The 19,479-nt window shown below is 48.4% G+C and overlaps 9 protein-coding genes across 9 annotated transcripts; 4 read left to right on the top strand and 5 right to left on the bottom strand.

Moving 5' to 3' along the window:
• Positions 1-534: 534 nt before the first annotated feature.
• On the bottom strand, positions 535-1,146 carry LTR84_011886 (uncharacterized protein; the record flags this gene model as incomplete). Its single annotated transcript, XM_064855414.1, has 1 exon — positions 535-1,146. One exon carries the CDS (start codon positions 1,144-1,146, stop codon positions 535-537), a length of 612 nt encoding a protein of 203 aa, XP_064709003.1.
• Positions 1,147-1,753: 607 nt separating this feature from the next.
• On the top strand, positions 1,754-2,635 carry LTR84_011885 (uncharacterized protein; the record flags this gene model as incomplete). The annotated part of the gene is made up of 1 exon (XM_064855413.1): positions 1,754-2,635. The coding sequence occupies one exon, from the start codon at positions 1,754-1,756 to the stop codon at positions 2,633-2,635; it is 882 nt and encodes a 293-aa protein (XP_064709002.1).
• A 185-nt stretch (positions 2,636-2,820) lies between these two features.
• LTR84_011884 (uncharacterized protein) lies at positions 2,821-5,014 on the bottom strand (the record flags this gene model as incomplete). Its single annotated transcript, XM_064855412.1, has 2 exons — positions 2,821-4,040; positions 4,090-5,014. The coding sequence occupies 2 exons, from the start codon at positions 5,012-5,014 to the stop codon at positions 2,821-2,823; spliced, it is 2,145 nt and encodes a 714-aa protein (XP_064709001.1).
• A 497-nt stretch (positions 5,015-5,511) lies between these two features.
• LTR84_011883 (uncharacterized protein) lies at positions 5,512-6,650 on the top strand (the record flags this gene model as incomplete). Its single annotated transcript, XM_064855411.1, has 2 exons — positions 5,512-5,531; positions 5,582-6,650. The coding sequence occupies 2 exons, from the start codon at positions 5,512-5,514 to the stop codon at positions 6,648-6,650; spliced, it is 1,089 nt and encodes a 362-aa protein (XP_064709000.1).
• Positions 6,651-7,052: 402 nt separating this feature from the next.
• LTR84_011882 (uncharacterized protein) lies at positions 7,053-8,023 on the top strand (the record flags this gene model as incomplete). The annotated part of the gene is made up of 3 exons (XM_064855410.1): positions 7,053-7,072; positions 7,123-7,641; positions 7,738-8,023. 3 exons carry the CDS (start codon positions 7,053-7,055, stop codon positions 8,021-8,023), a joined length of 825 nt encoding a protein of 274 aa, XP_064708999.1.
• Positions 8,024-8,654: 631 nt separating this feature from the next.
• On the bottom strand, positions 8,655-10,711 carry LTR84_011881 (uncharacterized protein; the record flags this gene model as incomplete). The annotated part of the gene is made up of 2 exons (XM_064855409.1): positions 8,655-10,601; positions 10,649-10,711. 2 exons carry the CDS (start codon positions 10,709-10,711, stop codon positions 8,655-8,657), a joined length of 2,010 nt encoding a protein of 669 aa, XP_064708998.1.
• A 553-nt stretch (positions 10,712-11,264) lies between these two features.
• LTR84_011880 (uncharacterized protein) lies at positions 11,265-11,736 on the bottom strand (the record flags this gene model as incomplete). The annotated part of the gene is made up of 2 exons (XM_064855408.1): positions 11,265-11,670; positions 11,732-11,736. The coding sequence occupies 2 exons, from the start codon at positions 11,734-11,736 to the stop codon at positions 11,265-11,267; spliced, it is 411 nt and encodes a 136-aa protein (XP_064708997.1).
• A 2,312-nt stretch (positions 11,737-14,048) lies between these two features.
• On the top strand, positions 14,049-15,567 carry LTR84_011879 (uncharacterized protein; the record flags this gene model as incomplete). The annotated part of the gene is made up of 2 exons (XM_064855407.1): positions 14,049-14,318; positions 14,371-15,567. 2 exons carry the CDS (start codon positions 14,049-14,051, stop codon positions 15,565-15,567), a joined length of 1,467 nt encoding a protein of 488 aa, XP_064708996.1.
• Positions 15,568-16,001: 434 nt separating this feature from the next.
• On the bottom strand, positions 16,002-17,189 carry LTR84_011878 (uncharacterized protein; the record flags this gene model as incomplete). Its single annotated transcript, XM_064855406.1, has 1 exon — positions 16,002-17,189. One exon carries the CDS (start codon positions 17,187-17,189, stop codon positions 16,002-16,004), a length of 1,188 nt encoding a protein of 395 aa, XP_064708995.1.
• Positions 17,190-19,479: the final 2,290 nt, after the last annotated feature.

Raw genomic sequence — 19,479 nt, 5'->3', positions numbered from 1 at the left:
TCTGAAACTTCCCCAGTCTTCCTCCAAACTTGAAGCACAGGTTGTCGCTTGTTTCTGCATTCTCAAATACCTATTGAGATATGGCGCGGAGACGTATTGGACATCGATTCGACTGCGCAACGGGACGATGGAATCGGAGGAAAGTGCACAACCAACAGGTTCCATTGTCTCTCTGCTCATGAAATAAACGTCATGCGACTAGTGCCAAATAGAAAAACGATTAGGCTTTCATTGTTGTAGCTATGTACCATACTGAATATCCGGGCCCTACATGAATCTCGCCTATTGCCAATATATACCTGACTCGATTCAACATAGCAAAAGATCGCATGAACCTGGAAATCTCTCGTATAATAAGGCCCAATAATTTCCATATCGTAAACCTGGTAAAGAGGTGCTGTCTATCCCCCGTAGTCGTCTTCGTCGTCCTGAAACCCTACACGGGATATATCTTGAAGCAAAGAAAACCCACATCACCACATATATCCAATCCATAAAAAGGGAAAATCCACCCAACCAATCCTACTCCTACTCTTAATCATCCACAATGACAACCCTCTCCCGCCTCGTTTGCTTCGTCCTGACCGTCCTCCCCTCCCTGAGCACCGCAGGCTGCGGACGGACAAAATACCTCTGGGTCTTGGTAATGACGACCTTTGTGTCACGGCGATTGCCGCCGCCGAGGAACGTGAGGTTCGCGTCCGGGCGATCCGGGTACGGATCGATGGCGACGACGCGCCTGCGCCGCTTTCTGTGCGAGTGGTGCGACGACGTCTCCGAGTCGGAGTCGCGACCCCCGCCGCGCCCGCCGGTGAAGATGCGGAAACAGCAGATCAGCAGGAGCACCAGCAGCAGGAACCCGAAGAATGCGCCGATCACGATCCCGCCGATCACGCCCGCCGCCAGCCCGTCGTCTTCGTGGTGGATCCATTGTGTTACGGCCGCGGCGGCGCTGGACTTGGTGGTGGTGGTGATGACGATTGGTGGTGGGGGAGAGGACGTGGTGACACATGCGCAGTGAGACGTCGTGATGGTCTTGAATGTTGTCCAGTAGTCTGTCGTGGTTGTGGTTGGGAGTGGGAATGGCCCATACGGATCTCCTGAGGTGCCCTGGCCAGGGTCGGCCTTGCGGGGTTCTATTGACATGTTTGTATGATGGATAGGTGTTATTGGGATGTGTTTCTGTGGTTTCGAGGGTGCACTGAGTAATGCTATGAGAGCAGTGAGAACGAACGGGTTTCATTCATCGCTGAATATGCCTGGTGAGAATAGATACAGATCTGGCGAAGTCGCAGGAGAACCTGCGCAATGCATATGCATTATGTCTTGCGTCTTGCAGGGCAGCTAGCTGTATTGCCCAGATGCGCTTCGAGTTCATGACGAATGCATCCAAAGTCCACACCTCCCGCGCTCCAGCCACATGATTTCTGGTGGCATTCGGCTGATATAAAACTGCGGGCGCGGCGCGAAAGTTGGAAGGCTGGTAGATGGTAAATTCAGCTCGATGAGGGGTAAGACTTAGGGACTGGGAGCCTGATTTCTCGTTAACCAATCGGTTGGTTGCGTGGCTTTCTCCAGATACTTCTAGGCGCGCGATGGTGGATGCTTCTTGGTGTTCGCGGGCCAGCAGTTCGTAGGGCTTAGGTGGGGCGTCGTACGTCGATCACTAGAGACATTGAAACTCCAATTCCTTTATCTGGATTCTTAAGTGTTCTCGAGAGATAAACTTCTGTGGGGCGGCAGGCCAAACAAAATGTATCAGAACAAACCTGAATGGTTCAGTGCACCTAGAGACGTGCTTCCGGACTCGACCATTACTCCAGGGAGGCTTATTGTCGACCCACGGACCCCTGAAGGACCACCATATCTGGATGCAGCCTTGCCTGTCCCCGTCACAGATTTGAGGATCACCAACTATCCGTATAAGAACAAGAAGGAAGATGAAAAGGGTGGATCGTTTGGTCTCTTCGCATCTTTCATGTCAGCTTTCGGGGTGGGCGGAGACCTGAGTGGAAACCTCAAGAGTGGTAGATCCCTCGACATTGAGGTAGATCGACTACAGACAGTTATGTTCGATCCTTCGGCTGAATACCTTGAACAAACATTGAATGCGCCAAAGAATCTAGCGTACTTGAGAGATCAGCGATTCAAGAGGTCGTTGTACCTTGTAACAGGCGTCAAAACCGCCTATGGGGCAAAACTAACCAGGTCGAGATCGGGACAGAAAGGAGGGGAGGCAAAGATTGGAATTAGTCCCAATGTTCCAGGCCTCGAAGTTGGGCCAACTTTGTCCTTTACACAGACTTCCCAAGTCACCGAGACCATCCAAGGTCCGACTGATTTCGTGTTTGCTTATCGCCTCAACAAGTTGCATTATTCACGAACAAGGAGCAAATACGTCCAGCAAAAATTCACCAGTGGGGCACTGTACTCGGACGAAGTGGATCTCGACAACCATGAAGATGAGGAAGAAGCAGCCGAATCGGAGGGTGAAGAATTTGCGGAGGTTATGGGTGGGTTAGAAGATGATGATGCAGGTCGAGCAGAGTTCAAGGTTTCCGGGGAGACTGTTTTTGATGAGGAGGATGGAGAACCTTGCATCATCATATTGCCAGAAGGATCGAAACAGAGTTGATGAATCGGAAAACGGCGGTTGTCAGCAACTCTTTTCGCATTCCTGGTCGTGCTCAAGATGAAGTGTGTCAACTGTGTGCTACCACAGAGTGAATTGGGAGACAAGGACATAAGCTCTCTGCCAGGGAATGATTCTTATTTGCTTCAATTCCAGACAGTGGACATGGTATTTCACAAACCAAACGTCTAGAAAAATGTCCGAAGTTCGGTCTGAAACCGGTACCAGACTGCATCATATTCGTACTTGTTCGTCGAGAACAAATGCCAGGGCTTGATATACCTGAAGTTTCCATCTTCGGTTTTAGGGCTCGTGGCCAGCAGCAGTCTCTTCATGCCTTGAAAGGTGGCTACCGAGTCGATATGATCGAATTTCTTACCTTTCATTTTGGGCAAGCGGGAAAAGTCAATCAGTAGTGCAGCAGTTGCAGCAGCAATCGGTGTCGCCATCGAGGTCCCGGTCTTTCCAACCATTGTATGTTGTTTCCCTGTCGTCAAAACATTCTCGCCTAAAGTCGCAAAGTTATGAGTCGCGGATTGCTTGGGAGGATTACCTTTCCATGAGTTGCCCAAGGCATCAGTAGCGTGAATGCAAAAGACTTTGGAGTCATCTCTCGCGGGCCATGCTCTGGTGATATCTTCGTTGGCCCCGTCATTGGAAGCAGCAGCAAATAATAACACATCATTCATGGCGGCCAGCTTCAATGCCTGATCCATCTTGAATATGACCGAGGGAAATCCGAATGACATTGAGATGATATCAACCTCCCAGCTCTTTACCGCATGTTCGATTGCTGGCGCAACTTGATCTGGAACCACATCTTTGGTCTCTCTGAAGACTCTAGCAACATAGATGTCAGCCTCTGGTGCGACTTGCATCAAAAGCAGAGCGGTGCTGGTTCCATGCCCACTTGTGTCTTCGTTCGCTTTGTTTTCAAGACCTTTGATGTCACAATAGAAACCTTTGATGCGTTCCTTCCTAGCATTGATCTCTGGATGTTTCATGCTGACACCCGTGTCAAGTACTGCGATTCGTACCCGGCGCTTGTTTTTGCGAGAGCCTTCGCCTTCCTCATAATCGACGTTATTGCGACATTTTGTCACAAGAAATTCATGCGTTTTGCGTAATCTATTCTCTCCCCAGACGGCCACTTGTTTGTGAGCTTCATTGAAACCTTTGTCTTTGAGATTGTCAATTTTTGTCAGTGTGCCTTTAGAGTCCTCAACGTCAAATGTTTTCCCGTACACAACCTTTCTGGTCGTCCCCGAATCTGAATTCCTTCGAGGAACAGACGGAGTACCAGAGCTTGGCTTCGCTTCGTTCGCCTCGGATTTCCGTGGCTTGCCACCCACACTAGAGGACCTGGGTTTCTCAGGAACCTGCAAGTGCCCAGTGGATGATGGTTTATCTGCGACATAAATTTAGCATCACTTTGTGGCGAACATCAACAAACTTACTATTTTGTGCAGCTTGAGAGCCACCTTTAGCGGGCTCCGGTTTTGGCGATGTGTTGCCTTTGCCTCCTTTGTTATCGATCTGTGATGATGACTTGTCACTCGAAGATCCATTGGAGGGTCTTGGTTTGTCATCCTCTCGAGAAGGCGATCGAGATCCGTTAGGAGTAGTATTTCCCCTTCCTTTGGGATCCTTCTCCGCGGTAGCCGGGACAACTATATTGCTAGGAAGTCCTGGGGTTTTCTCAACAGTCACAAATGGTGACGAGGGTTTCTTTCCTGCTTGGGTCTTGTCGACTTCTGTGGTTGACGCATTAGTCGAGGGAGGTGGCAGTGCGGCTTTTGCTTGCAATGCCTCGGCACGCTTTTTGACCGCTTGATCGTATTTGTTCTTTATTTTGGTAGTATAGTCATTTGAGCCTAACAGATTCTGCGATATCTTCCAAGCTCGCTCAAACTCACCACCGGCTCTGCCAAATCTGCGCTTACTGTAGAATCCTTGTGCATATTCGCATTTGCATCCAATAGCAGACTTGGCCACGTTTCCATAACGAAAATTCCACCTGCCTTCCGTCTTCACTTGAGCACATTTGTCAAGAATGTCATTAAACAATTTGAGGGCATCAGTCTGTCGGTCATCGTCGAACAGATTTTGCGCAAGGAATTGTTCAATGTGTAGTGTGTTGATATCGGTAGGCCCTACTTGCGCGAGGGCAGCTTCGAAGGCCGCAGCGGCGTACCAACGCGAAGCACTGTAATTAGCTGCAGTGTCTTCTTGACGAGCCAGTCGGTCGACTTCAGTTATCCAAACGAAAGGCGTTGCAGGGTCTCTATGTGGCAGCTTCTTATTCGCTGGTTTGGCAATGACAATGGAGAAAGGCTTCGACAATTGAATGTCTCCATCTTTGACTTGGGGATTTGCACTCATAGTTTGTGTAGATGTCTCACCGCTGGAGACACATCCGCTAATAAGAGTTTGCTTCTTGCCTGAAGAGCGGTTCTTTGGCTGTGAGCACGATCTGTGATGAATTGATATCGAGCAAAGGCCAAATGGTGTCAGCAAGGCTGAGAACTGAGAAGCTTCTGGTCAAATAGCAAGCTGAGGGGGCCTTAACTTTGTCAGTTAGTATCGTACGAGTCAGTGGTGGCTGTCTCTGCAAGGTTCACTTACTCGGACTCGTATTTGGGGAAAGCGGCCAACAAGATACAACATCATCCCTCCTTGATGTCGTGTAACCTGCAGCCGATATACCAGTCAGGCTCATCCCATCATGCTAACTACCTGCAATCCTGATGCATTGCCACGTATGCAAAAATGGGCTTCTTTCAGCCCGTGCCCAGTGCCAGTATATGTAAGTAAGTGGGCGGCTTCGAGAAGTTCCCAAAGATCCATTCTTGCCCACGAAATATCTATTGATCGCAACCATGGCCATTGAGTACATGGGGTAAGGCTTTCATTCTACCCTGAATCGAGTTATAAGACTGACTTTCTCAGCTTCGTCGAATCGGCCCCAGTCAGTTTCAAGATTGGGCCAGCCAAAAAGAAGTGCTATATTCACAATGCGCTTCTCGAGCAACATTTCAAACCACTCTGGGATTTTCGTAACAATGCCAATCGTGAAGAGCAAACTGAGGTGCTTAGTAACATTGAAGAAGAGACTTTCGTGCGCTTTGTTGAATTTGCGTACACTGGCAGTTATTCTGTTCCACAACCTGTACCATTCCTTGCCATGAATGGATCCGAGAGCCTTAAGGTCTCTGAGAATCGAGAGCCCTCCAAGGATTTCGAGCTTGACTCCGAGGAAGCTGGGATTGTACCACCTCCCGAAGACGTTTCTTTAGGGGATATGGTGGAAGAACCGCCCTATGAGGAGTCACCTGCAGCAGCTATCGACTCAGCTGTTGACCAACAATGGGGTACATGGGGTGTGAAGAAGAAAAAGAAGCTGCGAAAACAGCCTCCAAAATTTGATCCGTGGCAAGAGCCGTCAACAGAGCCAGTTCTAGATGATGGGCCAGCTGCCGAAGATGCTCCTGAAGAATTTGACTTACAGCAGTTTGAACGAGATTCAGGTCCATACCGTGAGAATGGTGCTGTTAAAGACCGGCAGAACAAGAAGGCGACCTTGTGGAAGTCATTCATATGCGAAGCTAAAACCAGAGTACTTCCACCTTGGGAGCCTGCGGTCTCAACTGACGACAACCTGGATTTTGCGCCTGTCCTTCTGTCGCATGCAAAGCTCTATGCCTTTTCAAATCAGTTTGAGATTGAAAGTCTGCGACAGCTTGCTCTTGAGAGGCTTCGCCTGACCTTGGCACGGTTTGGCCTGGTTGTGGAACATATAAATGCCATTACTCAGCTTCTGAAGTATGCATACACTGTCGGAGATGCCATTATCAGTGCCTCAGAAGGTGGTCATGCTGAACTTCGAGAGATGGTCATTGATTATGTGATCTGTCACGTGGAGAGCCTTGTTCAAGATCAAATGTTCTTGGACTTTCTTCAGGAGCCAGGCTTGTTGTCTAGGGATCTTGTGCTCAAGTTACTCTTGCGCTTGAATTGAGGCTGCCGAGGTCAGTCGAATTGAACTGTGAGAGGAGAAGGGTGTGCGATGTCTTCGGCTCTTATGCATGTTGTGAGTCGCCCTTCTTTATGTCCTTGATGACACGAGAGAACAAACACACAGTGCTTTGGATGGCCTCCTCATAATCTTGGCTACTAATGCATACCACTTGAGTTCAAGTACTCAAGATTGAGCTTCATTCACATAATACTAGTGTCACTCTTCACTATCGATGCCTTATAATTCAATGACTTCACGTGGTTTCAATCACAACTGGTGAATTAAAACCATAAAAACTCTTCCTTTATCTTCTTTTCCTTTTCATTCCTCGCCCTTTCTTTACCAAATACCAAGATTTCATCCCTGCTCAAGACTGACCTCTGCTGGTTTTTTGTTGTCAAGATGAGTATCCCCTACGAAAGGTATGTCATCTTCTGAATCAGTAGCCGTGCAAGTACTAACAAAGACGAAGCTTCATCCGCTCCAAACCATTCAAATTTTATATCGGGCCCGAGATGACTCCCTTTTACATTCATCGCTCACTTGTGTCACAATTGTCCAAGACCCTGAAGACTTTGGTCACTGGTCCTATGAAGGAGGCCAAGCTCAGAACCGCCTACCTTCCTGATGTTGACCCAGCCACTTTCACTCGCTTTGTTGAGTTCGCATACACTGACGGCTACTCGCTTCCACAACCAATCAAGACCGACAGGGAATCAACTGTTCATGCCACTACAGCCCCAGGATCTGCTGATGCCGATGCAGCCACTGGATCTACTGATCGAGTTTCCAATGTTACTCGCGAAAGAAGTCAAGAGGATGTGGATGAATTCCGTGCTGCGAACCCTTCTTGGCCATTGGTAGCTGAGCCAAGCGCAAAAGAGACGGGAATGTGGCAAAATTTCTGCCTTGATTGGGTCGACCCAAATTGGTTATGCCCTCCTCAAAATATGGATGATGACTCGCTGGACTTCTCATCTGTTTTCCTTTCGTATGCTCAGCTCTAAGTATTCGGAGATAAGTATAACATACCTTCTCTCCGCAACGATGCGCTTGTGGGACTCAATCGCCAACTGGTAAACTTCAGACTTTACAAGAGCAGAATTGGTGACATCCTGGGACTACTCAAATACGCATATGAAAACACGGCCGAGTTTGATGACAAGAGTGACGATCTCAGAGATCTGGTCACGGGCTATGTGGCTTGCCATCTATCCACGATTGGCACCACTACGGAATTTCTCACGATGCTGGAGGAGCGAGGTAGAATGGCACGAGATATCATGTTGAAGACCGCCCCTGGAGAAATCTCAAACGGGCCGGAGATGGGTGATGCGTCTCTGGGCGACTCTTTTGTCGAGCATTCGGCATAAAGCTATCCCAGACTCACGACTAGTTCGCCATGGGTCGAGCTAGGAAAAGCCTGGTTGGGATGAACTAGTCTAGAGGATGACCACCGTATCATGTAGGCAGCCTGGGTAACAAAAATATTTCTCAACACGAGAGCATGGGCTATCAGGCCTCATTCGAAGTTGGCAAAAGCATTGGAGAAAATGAATATGTGCTCATGCTTTTTAACGTGCACATTGTCTAAGTGAAGATTAAAGTTGATGGAAAGCACCTCGCTGGAGGAAGTGGGCCTGGTTGAGATCACTCTTTCTTCAGTAATCGAATCTTGAGCCACTGAGAACAATCCGAATTCGCACCACAGCATGGCTTCATAGCAACGGTGCTTCAGAGATCTCAGAATGCAAAAGGATTTTTGGAACAATAATTTACGAATCTGAGCCTTTTCGAAATCTCAGTGATTGGTACTACCAAGCTAATTCGGCACTAGTCTGATACGCTATTCAAGTCACACTGTTCAAGTTGTACATTCCCTGAGTCTTCCTACCAATGCCAGGAGGGTTCAACTGCACCGAACAATGTCGTCTCACAGGATTGAGTTGATGTAGATAGTTTTGCGTTACTCAGTTTGCGATCTCAAAAGTGAGTATTTAGCTCTCACACCAGGAGAAACTTCCAGTCGTTTTCGATCATGACGTCCATCCAGAATACTTCGCCCTGCTCATAGCCGTTTTGTGCCCATGTCTTGAGTATGAGTTCTTCCACCATCTCAAGCGACTTATAAGGCAATATCTCTCGAATCGCACCAAGCCGCTTGAGAACCGTTGCGCGTGCTTCACTGATGTGTTCTGCTGTAAGGTGTTCATTCAGGTCAAACGATTCTTGGTGAGGATAATCTTCTTCCTCGAATATGCGAAGACCGGTATATGAGTTTTGAGACATAGCCGCACATATTGGAGATGCGGACATCGCTGCCACCAATGCTCCAAAGTCGGAATCATCAGTTGCGATACTTGCGCACAGATCCATCGAGACCAGATTCTGCCTCAGTTCACCTGCAATGATGATTAACAGTATCTGTTCAATACTGCGAGTCCCCGACCGCGGGGAGTTCTGGCTAAGGAGTTCGAGGGCATAGCATGCCAACATCGTCACCCAGGAGAGCCTTGCTAATTCCGACTGCCCACTGTCAATGGAACTGGCTGCCAGTCCAAGTCTGTTATCAAGGAGATCAGGAAATGCTCGGTACAACAATATCAAGGCCGATAATCGATGAATCTCTGCAATATTGAATAGATCTGCTACCGGTGTGTCAGGGTCTGAGACGTCGACGTAATTATCTTCATCTGGTAGGATCAGCGACAAAGCTTCCTTTTCCAGTCTCTGAGCTTGTTGCAGGACTTGGAGATCAGTTTGCAGAGTCCTCACACTGATGAAGCATTTCTTCCGACTCCTCATTCTTTGCTTGTGAAGTAAGCGGCCAACCTGTCCAAGAAGGATTTGCGGTTCTGGAGATACTCCAATGAGAGGGTGCGGAATCCGCTTGCCCATGCGTGTATGGAAGTTGTCACCGCAGATCACAACCGAAGGAGGTTCCAGGACATGATGCTCGGATGTGTCGGTGATGAAAGCCAGACCCATCCACCAGTACGTCAAGGCGTAGAGGGAGAATTCCTGGTGCCCTCCCCGCGGAGGAGGGCTTGTGCGATCTGGGTAGGCGTAGTGATATAGACGAACAGCCCCATTGTAATGAAAAATGCTCGGTGAGTTCGAGCCGTCCCAATTGGAGCTGAGACCAAACATGATGACGGCGAGCAGAGCATCTTCAATTTTGGTTCGGTTTGAATGGTCCAATTGCGCAACCTCGTTCTGAAGCCTGTGCAGGATCTCCGCCTGCGCATTTCGGACGATGATGGTCCCGTCGGTCTTGGATGCACTTGAACGAAGAAACGCGGCGGTGATAAATCGGAACAAGGAGAAGAATAGTAAGGATTCCTTCACCCGTGAAATCGCGAGCTTCCGAAAGGAGTTACAATCCGAGTCGAAAGCACTCAGGACTTTGCAGATCTTTTGCGTAAAGTATTCGACTTGTACCTGTGGATTGCTAAGAATTGTGTCGGGTGGCTGCCAGATATCCTGGGTAACTGTGATGGGCGATTGGTGATAGGAGTTTGACATGTTCAACTCGGGGTTGTTTGATGGTACTGACCCAGACGAGTTCAGTATTAAAGCCCCTGGAGAAATATCATCCTGTAAGCCAAATTGAAAGGGCTCATGACAGAATATCTCGTTCTCCTTATCGTCTAGATTGCCATTTGCATATTTATTTAGCAATTGCTCATCAGGGACACCATGGTCAAGAACGTCTATGATTAGAAATGGACCGGCGTTGGACACAGGTGGACTAGTGTTGTTGACCTCCGCATCATCATGAGAAGGTCTTGGAACGGACGTCGTTTTCCTCGAGACGGACTTCTTCCGGATCTGAAGTTCGGAGTGCTTCTCATGTTTACTTGACCATTTCCAACGCGGCCCATATCCAGGACATTCGAGGTGTTTCCGAACACATTGATTGCAGTTTGGCTTCGCCTCGTCACATTTTATCTGGATCGTGAGTCAGTTTTGGATTTTCAGGGCGGCCCGTGGCATACCCTTCGCTGTTTGCAGGTGCTGCAGCCAGATCTAGATTTCACATTTCTCGGCGATACAGACATGCTCAATCGGTAGTCATCTAGGCCAGGTGGAGATGAATCTGTTATACTAGTGCCAACACCTTGAGAGTAATGGACGCATCATGCATCGGGCCAGAATTGACCAGGGTCCCTAATCAGTGACATCAATAGATCAAGACATCGAAATGTAACCAGGTAGATGGAGGAAGGAGGTTTAAAGGAAGGCCAAGCAGATAAGTCGTGAGAAATCCGCCTATGATAGCCAGGGTTCATCTGTGGTAATCGTATCGTTATCATTGGGTCCGAGATGCCTGGGGAAAAATGCAAATGTGGGGGTGGCGACCCCAACCCGTAATGCGTTTTGATGCCCGAGGCACTCAAATACGAGGCAAAGCTATCCGTAAGGTTTAAGAGTTGGCCAGGCCTCGATGGACTCAAGGCCTTCGGTATTCGACTACATAGCACAGCACGCACCGTGACTAGTTGATCGCTTTCTTGAAGAACTTGTATTGGCCCACCGAACCTTAGATTGAGTAGAGGCAGAGTTTACCCAACATCAACTACTCTGGACAAACTATCGACTCGCACGCATTCATTACCAGTCACAGTCTTTGCCAGATGTGGTACAGACTTCCTTGCAGAATAATTCCTCTTCAGCGACGTCAGTGTCATCTGGTGACCGCTTCCCAGGGGTGATGTCGTGACCTGAAAGTCTCTCCTTCTCTCGGTGCTGGGTGAGCAGACTCTTCACCAGAGACTTGAAATGCAACACGCCCTTCTCGTTGTGAGGATGCAAAGGCCCAGACACGTAGGCCCCAGCATTGATGTTCTTCTGGGCGTTCGTGCAAAGGTACTTGTCCTCCTTCTCCACTTGCTTGAAGAATGCGTCCATTTCTTCGAAATCATCATCGCTACTGTTGGTGTTGCGATACACCTCGTACTGCATCGACACTTGGTGCTCACTAATAGGAACGACTCTCATTAAATAGAAATAGTGATCCCTAGCGAATCATTAAAAGTGTCCGGGTAATATCCGCCTTATCACAGATTCACGATACTCACGTCATTGTCACAGAAGCATTAGGGAAGAGAAATGTTGGAGCCACGTTACCACTTGGATCGTCAACGCCCTCTTTGCTCTCTGCATAGTGTTCGATAAAGCCCCGGTCTAACCTGACATCGTAGCTCTCAAGATTGGTGACTTTGGCGATGCCAGGGTGTGCAACCGAGCAGTGGTAGCACTAAAACGTAACCTATTAGTGAACATGTTTGTGTGTAAGGATAAGAGAAGTCTTACTTCGTTGTAGTTGTCAATCAAGGTCTTCCAATTGTAATCTCCCTCCATATTCCACGAGTGATCGAAGCGATAGTTCCTCATGTCGAAGACACCTAATCGTTCTTGCTTGTCCACTGATTGGGATGATTCATCCCACCTCACTTCAGGGACTTGTGCGGCATCAAGGTTGACCCAGATGAAACCTCTTCTATCCACTTTGAGATGAACTCGAAAAAGTCCGTAATGAGATTTATCGAAGTCCTCGACAGTGTCAAACTTAGGCGCTTTGGCTAAGTTTCCATTCAATCCATAAGACCATCCTGACACACCTTAGTGTCTGGGCCTCCTCAGAAAATCAGTTCTACTTACCATGGTATTTGCAAGCCAAGATACTTGCCGTGCCTTCTTCTTGAAGTACTACAGGGAATGCGCGATGACGGCAAACATTCAGGAAGGCATTTAAGCTTCCTTGACGATCTCGAATGATGAAAAATGGATAGCCGGCAATGGTATATTTTGCATAATCACCCGATTTGACGAAACGAAGCTCGTGGGTCACAAGTAACCACCTTTTTGAAAAGATTGCACGTCGCTCCAACTCGTAGATCCCTCGTGTGGAATACCAGGATGCTGGCAAAGTAGTTTCAATTTTGGTCTTGTGTCCGTTCATTGTTATAATGGAACTTGGGTACTGCAGATTCTGTTGCTTGCGAAAATCCGCTCAGATACTTTCGGCGTTAAATCGAGCGTCGGAGTTCAAGTCACGCAGGATCTGATAGTCATAGCTGTCGCTTTAAAGCATTTTCAACATGTTGTCACCTACCTTGGGAGGTCAGTCTTCTTGGGTGTTGGAGATAACCTCCTGGTCCATAACCGCGGAAAACTGACCCTGTACATTCTTACCAGTATCGGAAGTACAGTGCATCACCAGCAGCAATGGAATGGGATCAGCAATTCCTGGCGCTTGGTTGGGCTACATAATATGGTCATCAGCGAGTTGATGTGGGATCGAGGTGATTGACAACTCTCCAAGTTGCGGAATTCTACAGCTTTGAAGTTCCGCGTCATACAATGGGACTAGCTACATTCGGCGAAGAAGTGCGATTGGTTTACTCGACGCTCCTTGTCCGTGGTCCATGCCGTGTCTGGAGGGAGTTAGTATGAGTACTCGCCTCTCTCAATGGAGAAGACCCATATCGCAAGTGTCTTGCATTGGTTATAATTCTGCGTGAATGGAGTCCAATAATCTTGGAGGCAAAATCATATTGCTCTGATCACAGTCTAGCCATTAATCTACTTCCACACTTCCACGCAATGCCATAATCGCTCGTGGAGAAAGCGATAGTGCTTCCCTTATGGATGACGAACGTATCTCCTGGCTTGAGAGTTGTTTCGGCGCCCTCGTCTGCATCACGAAGGCTGATAGTCCCTTCATGAGCATTAGTATCTATGAGAACCGTCAGAGGAGATGGAATCCACCTTCAATAACTACTCCAACCTCGTCGTATTCGTACTTAGGAGGTGTCGCAGGCTCTCCTTCCTCTAGGCGGAACCATGATCCAACTATAGGATTGTCGACTTTATTGTCTCTGGTTCCTAGCAGATCGGCTGCGTAGAACGTCAGTAGTTGTCCTTCTGGATATCGGACGTCAAACTCACTGAAGTATACGTTCTCTGGTGCTCCTTCAAGCTTCGGGACCTTGAATTTCTCCGTGACCGACTTAACTTCGAAAACCATGATGGAAAAGTGTAACCCAGTCGAAATGCCTAAGCTTGTGTGCAATTGACGAGAGGCCTTCACTGACCTCGGTTGGGTTCTTATCTCATTCGAGATCAACTGAAATCCCAATACGGAGATTTCGTGCGGTTACAATCTCGCACAATTCATTTCCGCGAACCAGGTACCCACAATTTGTTCCGCTGGGCATTCCGTGGGCGGATCCTCCACATTGTGAGCAGTGCAATGGATGGGGAATTTAATGACTTGCGATCAATTTGAACCTGGAGAATTCTGGTGGAAGATCGAATATTATCCAAGAAGCATTGGACTTTTCTCTACAAAAGTGATTCATAGGGCAGAATTTGCCACCTTGCTTCAACATCATGTCGACGTCCCGTGAAGGTTATTTGTGGACCAAGACCACAACCTCGCAGGGCCTCACCACCGACTCAGTGGTCTTGAGTGCGACGAATATCAAGTCAGAATATGATGCGATTGTCATCGGGGCTGGGTTTGCCGGACTATTGGCAGCTCGAGAACTTTCGCGAAATCATGGTCTGCAAGTACTCCTAGTTGAGGGCCGGGATCGCATTGGAGGCCGAACCTGGACAGCGAAGGCATTAGGGGAAGAATTTGAGATGGGTGGCACATGGGTATGAATATCGCTTTCCCAGATAACTCAAAACGAATTCTGACCTCCTCCAGGTGCATTGGAATCAGCCACACTGTTACAGAGAGCTGTACAAGTACAACCTCCATAAGAACTTTAAAACTTCGGCAGGCACGTTAGCTGCACAGAAAACGTACTACAGATCTGCTCAAGGGGCTGTACAAGAAGTCGATCCCGTCGAGTTTGGTAACATCACGCAAGCAGTCGCGGAGAGCTTCTTCACAATTGATGGCCACTCGAGTAGAGAGCTAATGCCATATCCTCATGATCCATTTAGAGAGCCCGCTCTGTGGAAGAAGTACGATCATCTTAGCGTACGACAGCGTCTTGATCAACTAGATCTCCCGAGCCTCCATAAAGAATACTTCGAAACTACAGCAGCTTCATTCGGGAGTGCACCAGGGAAAGACATCGGCTTCGTCGAGGCCCTCCGCTGGTATGCCCTAGGTGCTCATAATCTAGCCCAGACTTACGAGCTGGCTGGCGTATTCAAGCTTGGTAAAGGTGGCATGACCTCCTTTGCACGTGCCTTACATCAAGATGCTAAGTGCGATACCCTGATGAACACTGTTGTTACCGATATCTCCCACCATCAGTCTGGAGCAAGAATCACAACTGCGAAGGGTCAGACTTTAGCGGCAAAGGCAGTCGTGTGTACCGTTCCCCTGAACTGTCTCAGTGACGTCAAGTTCTCACCTTCACTCCACCCTATCAAACAAGAGGCCATCTCCCACGGACATATCAACAAGGGAGCCAAAATCCACTTCAAGCTAGCCGAGACTGAGCCAGGCTGGTTTGCCGCATGTAACGGCGATGACGATTCGTCCTTCTGCTTCTCTTTTTCCGACCACAATGGCAATTCTACGGCTGAGCCTCAGGGCACCTATTCCATCGGCTTTGGTTATAATGGCTATCTTGAGGATCCGAAGAACAGCGAAGTCATTATCAGGGAGTTCAACAGGAATGTTCGCCCAGGTACCAACGTCGAAGCGTATCTTACACACGATTGGATGAATGATCCTCTCGCAAAAGGTGTTTGGAGCTGCTGGGGGCCGGGTGCGATGAGCAAGTACACCAAAGCGCTTCAAGAATCGCATGGCAATGTGTTCTTCGCAAGTGCCGATTGGGCTGATGGCTGGAGAGGATTTATTGATGGCGCATTGGAGAGTGGCCTAAAGACGGCGAACGAGGTAGTTAAGCACTTAGATGCCCGACTTCAGTCAAAATTGTAAGCTCAATCGCCATTCTCCATACAGATGAGGTACTTCTCGATCTTGTGCACAGCGGTCTACGTGTCACCACCACGTGGCAGGCGGATTATGATTTGAGCAGGTAATTCATAGTACTGCAGAGGTCTTACATCAGTAATGGCATTTGTTGCACTGACTTTTGGGAAACGGTGTTGGCGAAATTTTTCTCTCTGATCAGAGAGATTTGCTAACAGATCCCTGCCAGGTGTCCAATTCCCAGTAGATAATGTCCGCGTAGATAAGATTATTCTAGTGTAAAAGAAGGAGCTAAAAATTTTAAGATGAGAGGGCAAAGTTCCATCAAGGGCAGGCTAATCTTTCTGCTCGAAACAGTCAACATTGTCAGCTCTGGCCAGATCTGGTGCTCACAACAAAAGGACAGTATGGTGCGAAGCGCACTCCCTCTCACCAAGATCCTAAGCCTGCTGACTAGCATCCTTCCGCGGAGCTGCCTGGCCTTGAACCTCCACCATTGGGCCAAAATAGGCCTTTTTCCCATGCCAGAACCAGTAAGCAGCACTCAGAGCCAAAACTCCGCTGAGAACAATAGATGCGTAGTTGAAGTTTTGCGCAGTGACAGGTTGATAGGGTGGGAAAAGGAGGAATACGCAGCAGAAGACCGTGTAAAGGATCGACACGACATTTATAGTAGCTCCCCATTTACCCAGCTTAAAAGGTCCATATAATATCGTTGCAGGCCTGCAAGTACGCCGCCACAGAATCGCCACGGTGGGTATGAGATAAGAAAGGTATAGGCCGACCACTGACAGGGATAGGATGGCGTTGAACGCAGTGGTGGCTGCGATGTTTAGGAGTCCAAGCAGCATAAGGAAGAAAATAGTGAGTGCTATCGCGACAGTGGGAATTCCTCTCTTCTCGTCCACACGAGATATAATCCCTGAGAATGGAAAGGCGTTATCTCGAGCTAGTGACCAGAGAGTCCGGGCTGCAGACGCAACAAGCGGAATAGTAGCAAGCGTCGCCATAAGAATAATCGCTGTTGACATAGCAGTTGCTGCTCCATTGCTTCCTGTGACGTTGAGGAAGACTTGAATGATTGGGAAGCCAGTGTTGGTTTGGAAGACTGAAGCAATGTCTCCCATGCAGAAGAGAACCGCAAGTATGAAGGTGAATCCCAGAATCCCATTCAGTATGAGAGAGCCGATCATGGCACGAGGGACACCAGTTGCGGGGTTGGGCATTTCCTCGCTCAGATGCGTTGCAGCATCATACCCGACCATTACGTAGGCTGAGCTCAGCATACCAACGCACCATGCTACACCATTGTTGGACCAGCCAGATTCATTCTCAAATTGGGTGAAGACAAACGATGCACTATTCTTCGTTGGTGAGACAGCAAGAATAACGACGAAAAGAATAATGAAGAGAACCACGTGAAGGGTCATCGACGCGTTCTGTAGTTGAGGCAGGATGCGAATACCGAAAATGTTGATGAGGAGAGCGATTGTGAGGACCGCCCAGTACAGTAGTGTTCCGTGCCAGCGCTGGGGGACGTATGTTGGGTCATTGAGGATGATCAAGCCTTGAATCATGGTCCCAGCAAGAAAAGGAGCACTTGCGGCAACAGACTGCCATCCAAACATTGTGAGCCACCCTGTAGCCCAACTCAAAGGACGAGCGATCGCAGAGGGTGCGAGTTGGGCTGTAAAGTGGTATTGCCCGCCTGCGGTAGGTATCCTGGCGGAGTCAGCTCATCTTCCTACAATTCCAGTAGGAAGAACTGCTCACATTGAGGCAGCCTCTGATAGAGACAGACCAGTGGCAATTGTACCAATGAAAGCCACTAATAAATCGTTAGAACATATATGCAAGGTCGGGGTAAGGTCGCTGGCGCCGAACAGATGAATCCATATACCAGCGAAACTGGCCCGCCCGAAATCAGGCCTGCCGCCATTGTGCTACAGAATGCTTCCCATGTTGCCATGAGTGAAATGCATGCAGCTAGCATTGATACCCAGTTGAAGTTCTTCGCCAACTAGTACAAGTTAACGAGATTATGAATGTTCTCAATGAGTATGTTAGTAATACTTACGGCAGGCGTGGAGTGTCCACCACCAGCCTCTTGTTGCTCTGCATCTCCTTTGGAGGACATAATCGACATATTGCTGGTTTCAGCCGTCTTTGAATGTGAATGATTAATGGCTTCCATCATAACCGGCTTCGCAGGAGAATTAGGGTTGGAAAGACGCCCATAACGGCAGCAGCGAACGTTGTTATTATATCTCACCAAGAGATTAAGATCAACTGAACTAGAGAATACTCCAGATTGGCGATGTGGGCCATCCCCGAGTAGCAAGGAACGTACTTTACGAGCTCCAGAATGATATCTGGGGGACATACTCCTCTTCTCTCGAGGAAAGGTCTCAGACAATTCATCGATAGACCCCATCCATGTCAAGGTCTTCCTAATTAGGCGATAAAGTGCAGCGGAAGAGTTCCGAGGTTGGGAATTGCGCTTGAGCTCGACCTCTCCTGGACATGCCAGGGGGTAACAAACTCTTATCGCAAGCAAGTCAGATACATCAAGACGGATTTGATTTGTAGGCTTCAGCTGAAAATTATCACCAATCTGAGATAAGAGCCATTTTGATCTCGCGTATCAGCAAGACATGGGAACAATGCGTAGGAGGTGATAAGACTTGCGTGACAAGTGTTCAGGGGTTCCAGCAGGCTTGGACTAAAGCCTGCAGGAGGATCGTCACCAATATATACGATATCACAGACTGAGTGCTGTGAGATGTTGTTGAACATGAGTAAGGGCCGCGCAGCATCCATGCCCATGGGATAGATTGTGCAGCCAGAAACACCATGCTCCGTAAGGAGTACATCAACGGCGGTGCCCACAACATCCCCTACCTCCCAGTACAGCTGATCATCGTGGTTTGGTTCTCGAATATCAGGAAGGTCAAGAAAAGGTGTCTGGGTAGGGTGCCTCTTCCATCAGCGACTTTCACGATGACTGTTGGGCAATATTTGTTGAGATCTAAAGAGCTACGTCATAGGATTCTGATCGGATAAGCGCTATTTACGGATGGTATTCTCCCTCCAGCGCTGGCAGCCTTCATACCTACAACGAATACACCAAAAAATCAAGTTTGCTACAAGTCGAGTTCTGGAACGTGTGGTTCTACCCTTGACAATATTGCTCAGATCGCCCGCCATTAACAGCAGTTGCGAGACATGCCCCTTTTGCAGCTAGTCAAACATGATTATTTCACCTATCATCGCTATGGAGAGAGATGAAACCAGCTTAGATGGCACCGATTGGTATCATGATCTTCCGCAATTCCTGCTGCTCATAACCAATACTGTAGAGTTTAAGTGTTGGTAGTGTGCAACCCATCGCTACTAAGTTTGAGATACTCCGATGAAGATGTCGATACTGTAGAAGTATTGAGAGCACCTGTCAACTCCTCCGACTCGACGACTACATCAACGCGAGAACGTAAATAACGACCATTGTCGAGTGTGTGCAGGACAACGTAACCGTGAAAACAGCTGCGTCAATGGAGGAATATGATCATGATTATCGTGCAAGTACGCTCCAACATTATCAGGACAGTCATTTCGAGGTCCCGTCTGAAAAGTCTTTGGGGAAGGCAATGAAGGGAGAGACAGCGCTTGGGAGAATTGGCTCGTTGGGGGTGTTCCAGTGTCGGCCCCAGGGAGCCTACTATGCACATCGAACGATTTTGCTAGGCAGGGTGCCCTGATAAGGGCTGGCTCTGCTCCTTCATACTCTAACAGGAGCAGGGGCAAAGCCAGAATGATTTTAGCGACCGCGGGGTTCGGCCAAGAATTAAGCTCAGCAATATCCGGTACCGGGAATTCCACGCTGGAGTTGACTTCGGACTTCTCTTACATAGAACCCGA

This window comes from Exophiala bonariae (genome assembly GCF_035927105.1).
Source record: "Exophiala bonariae strain CCFEE 5792 chromosome Unknown scaffold_6, whole genome shotgun sequence".
Lineage (NCBI taxonomy): Eukaryota > Fungi > Ascomycota > Eurotiomycetes > Chaetothyriales > Herpotrichiellaceae > Exophiala > Exophiala bonariae.
This window is presented reverse-complemented; position numbering and strand designations above follow the sequence as displayed.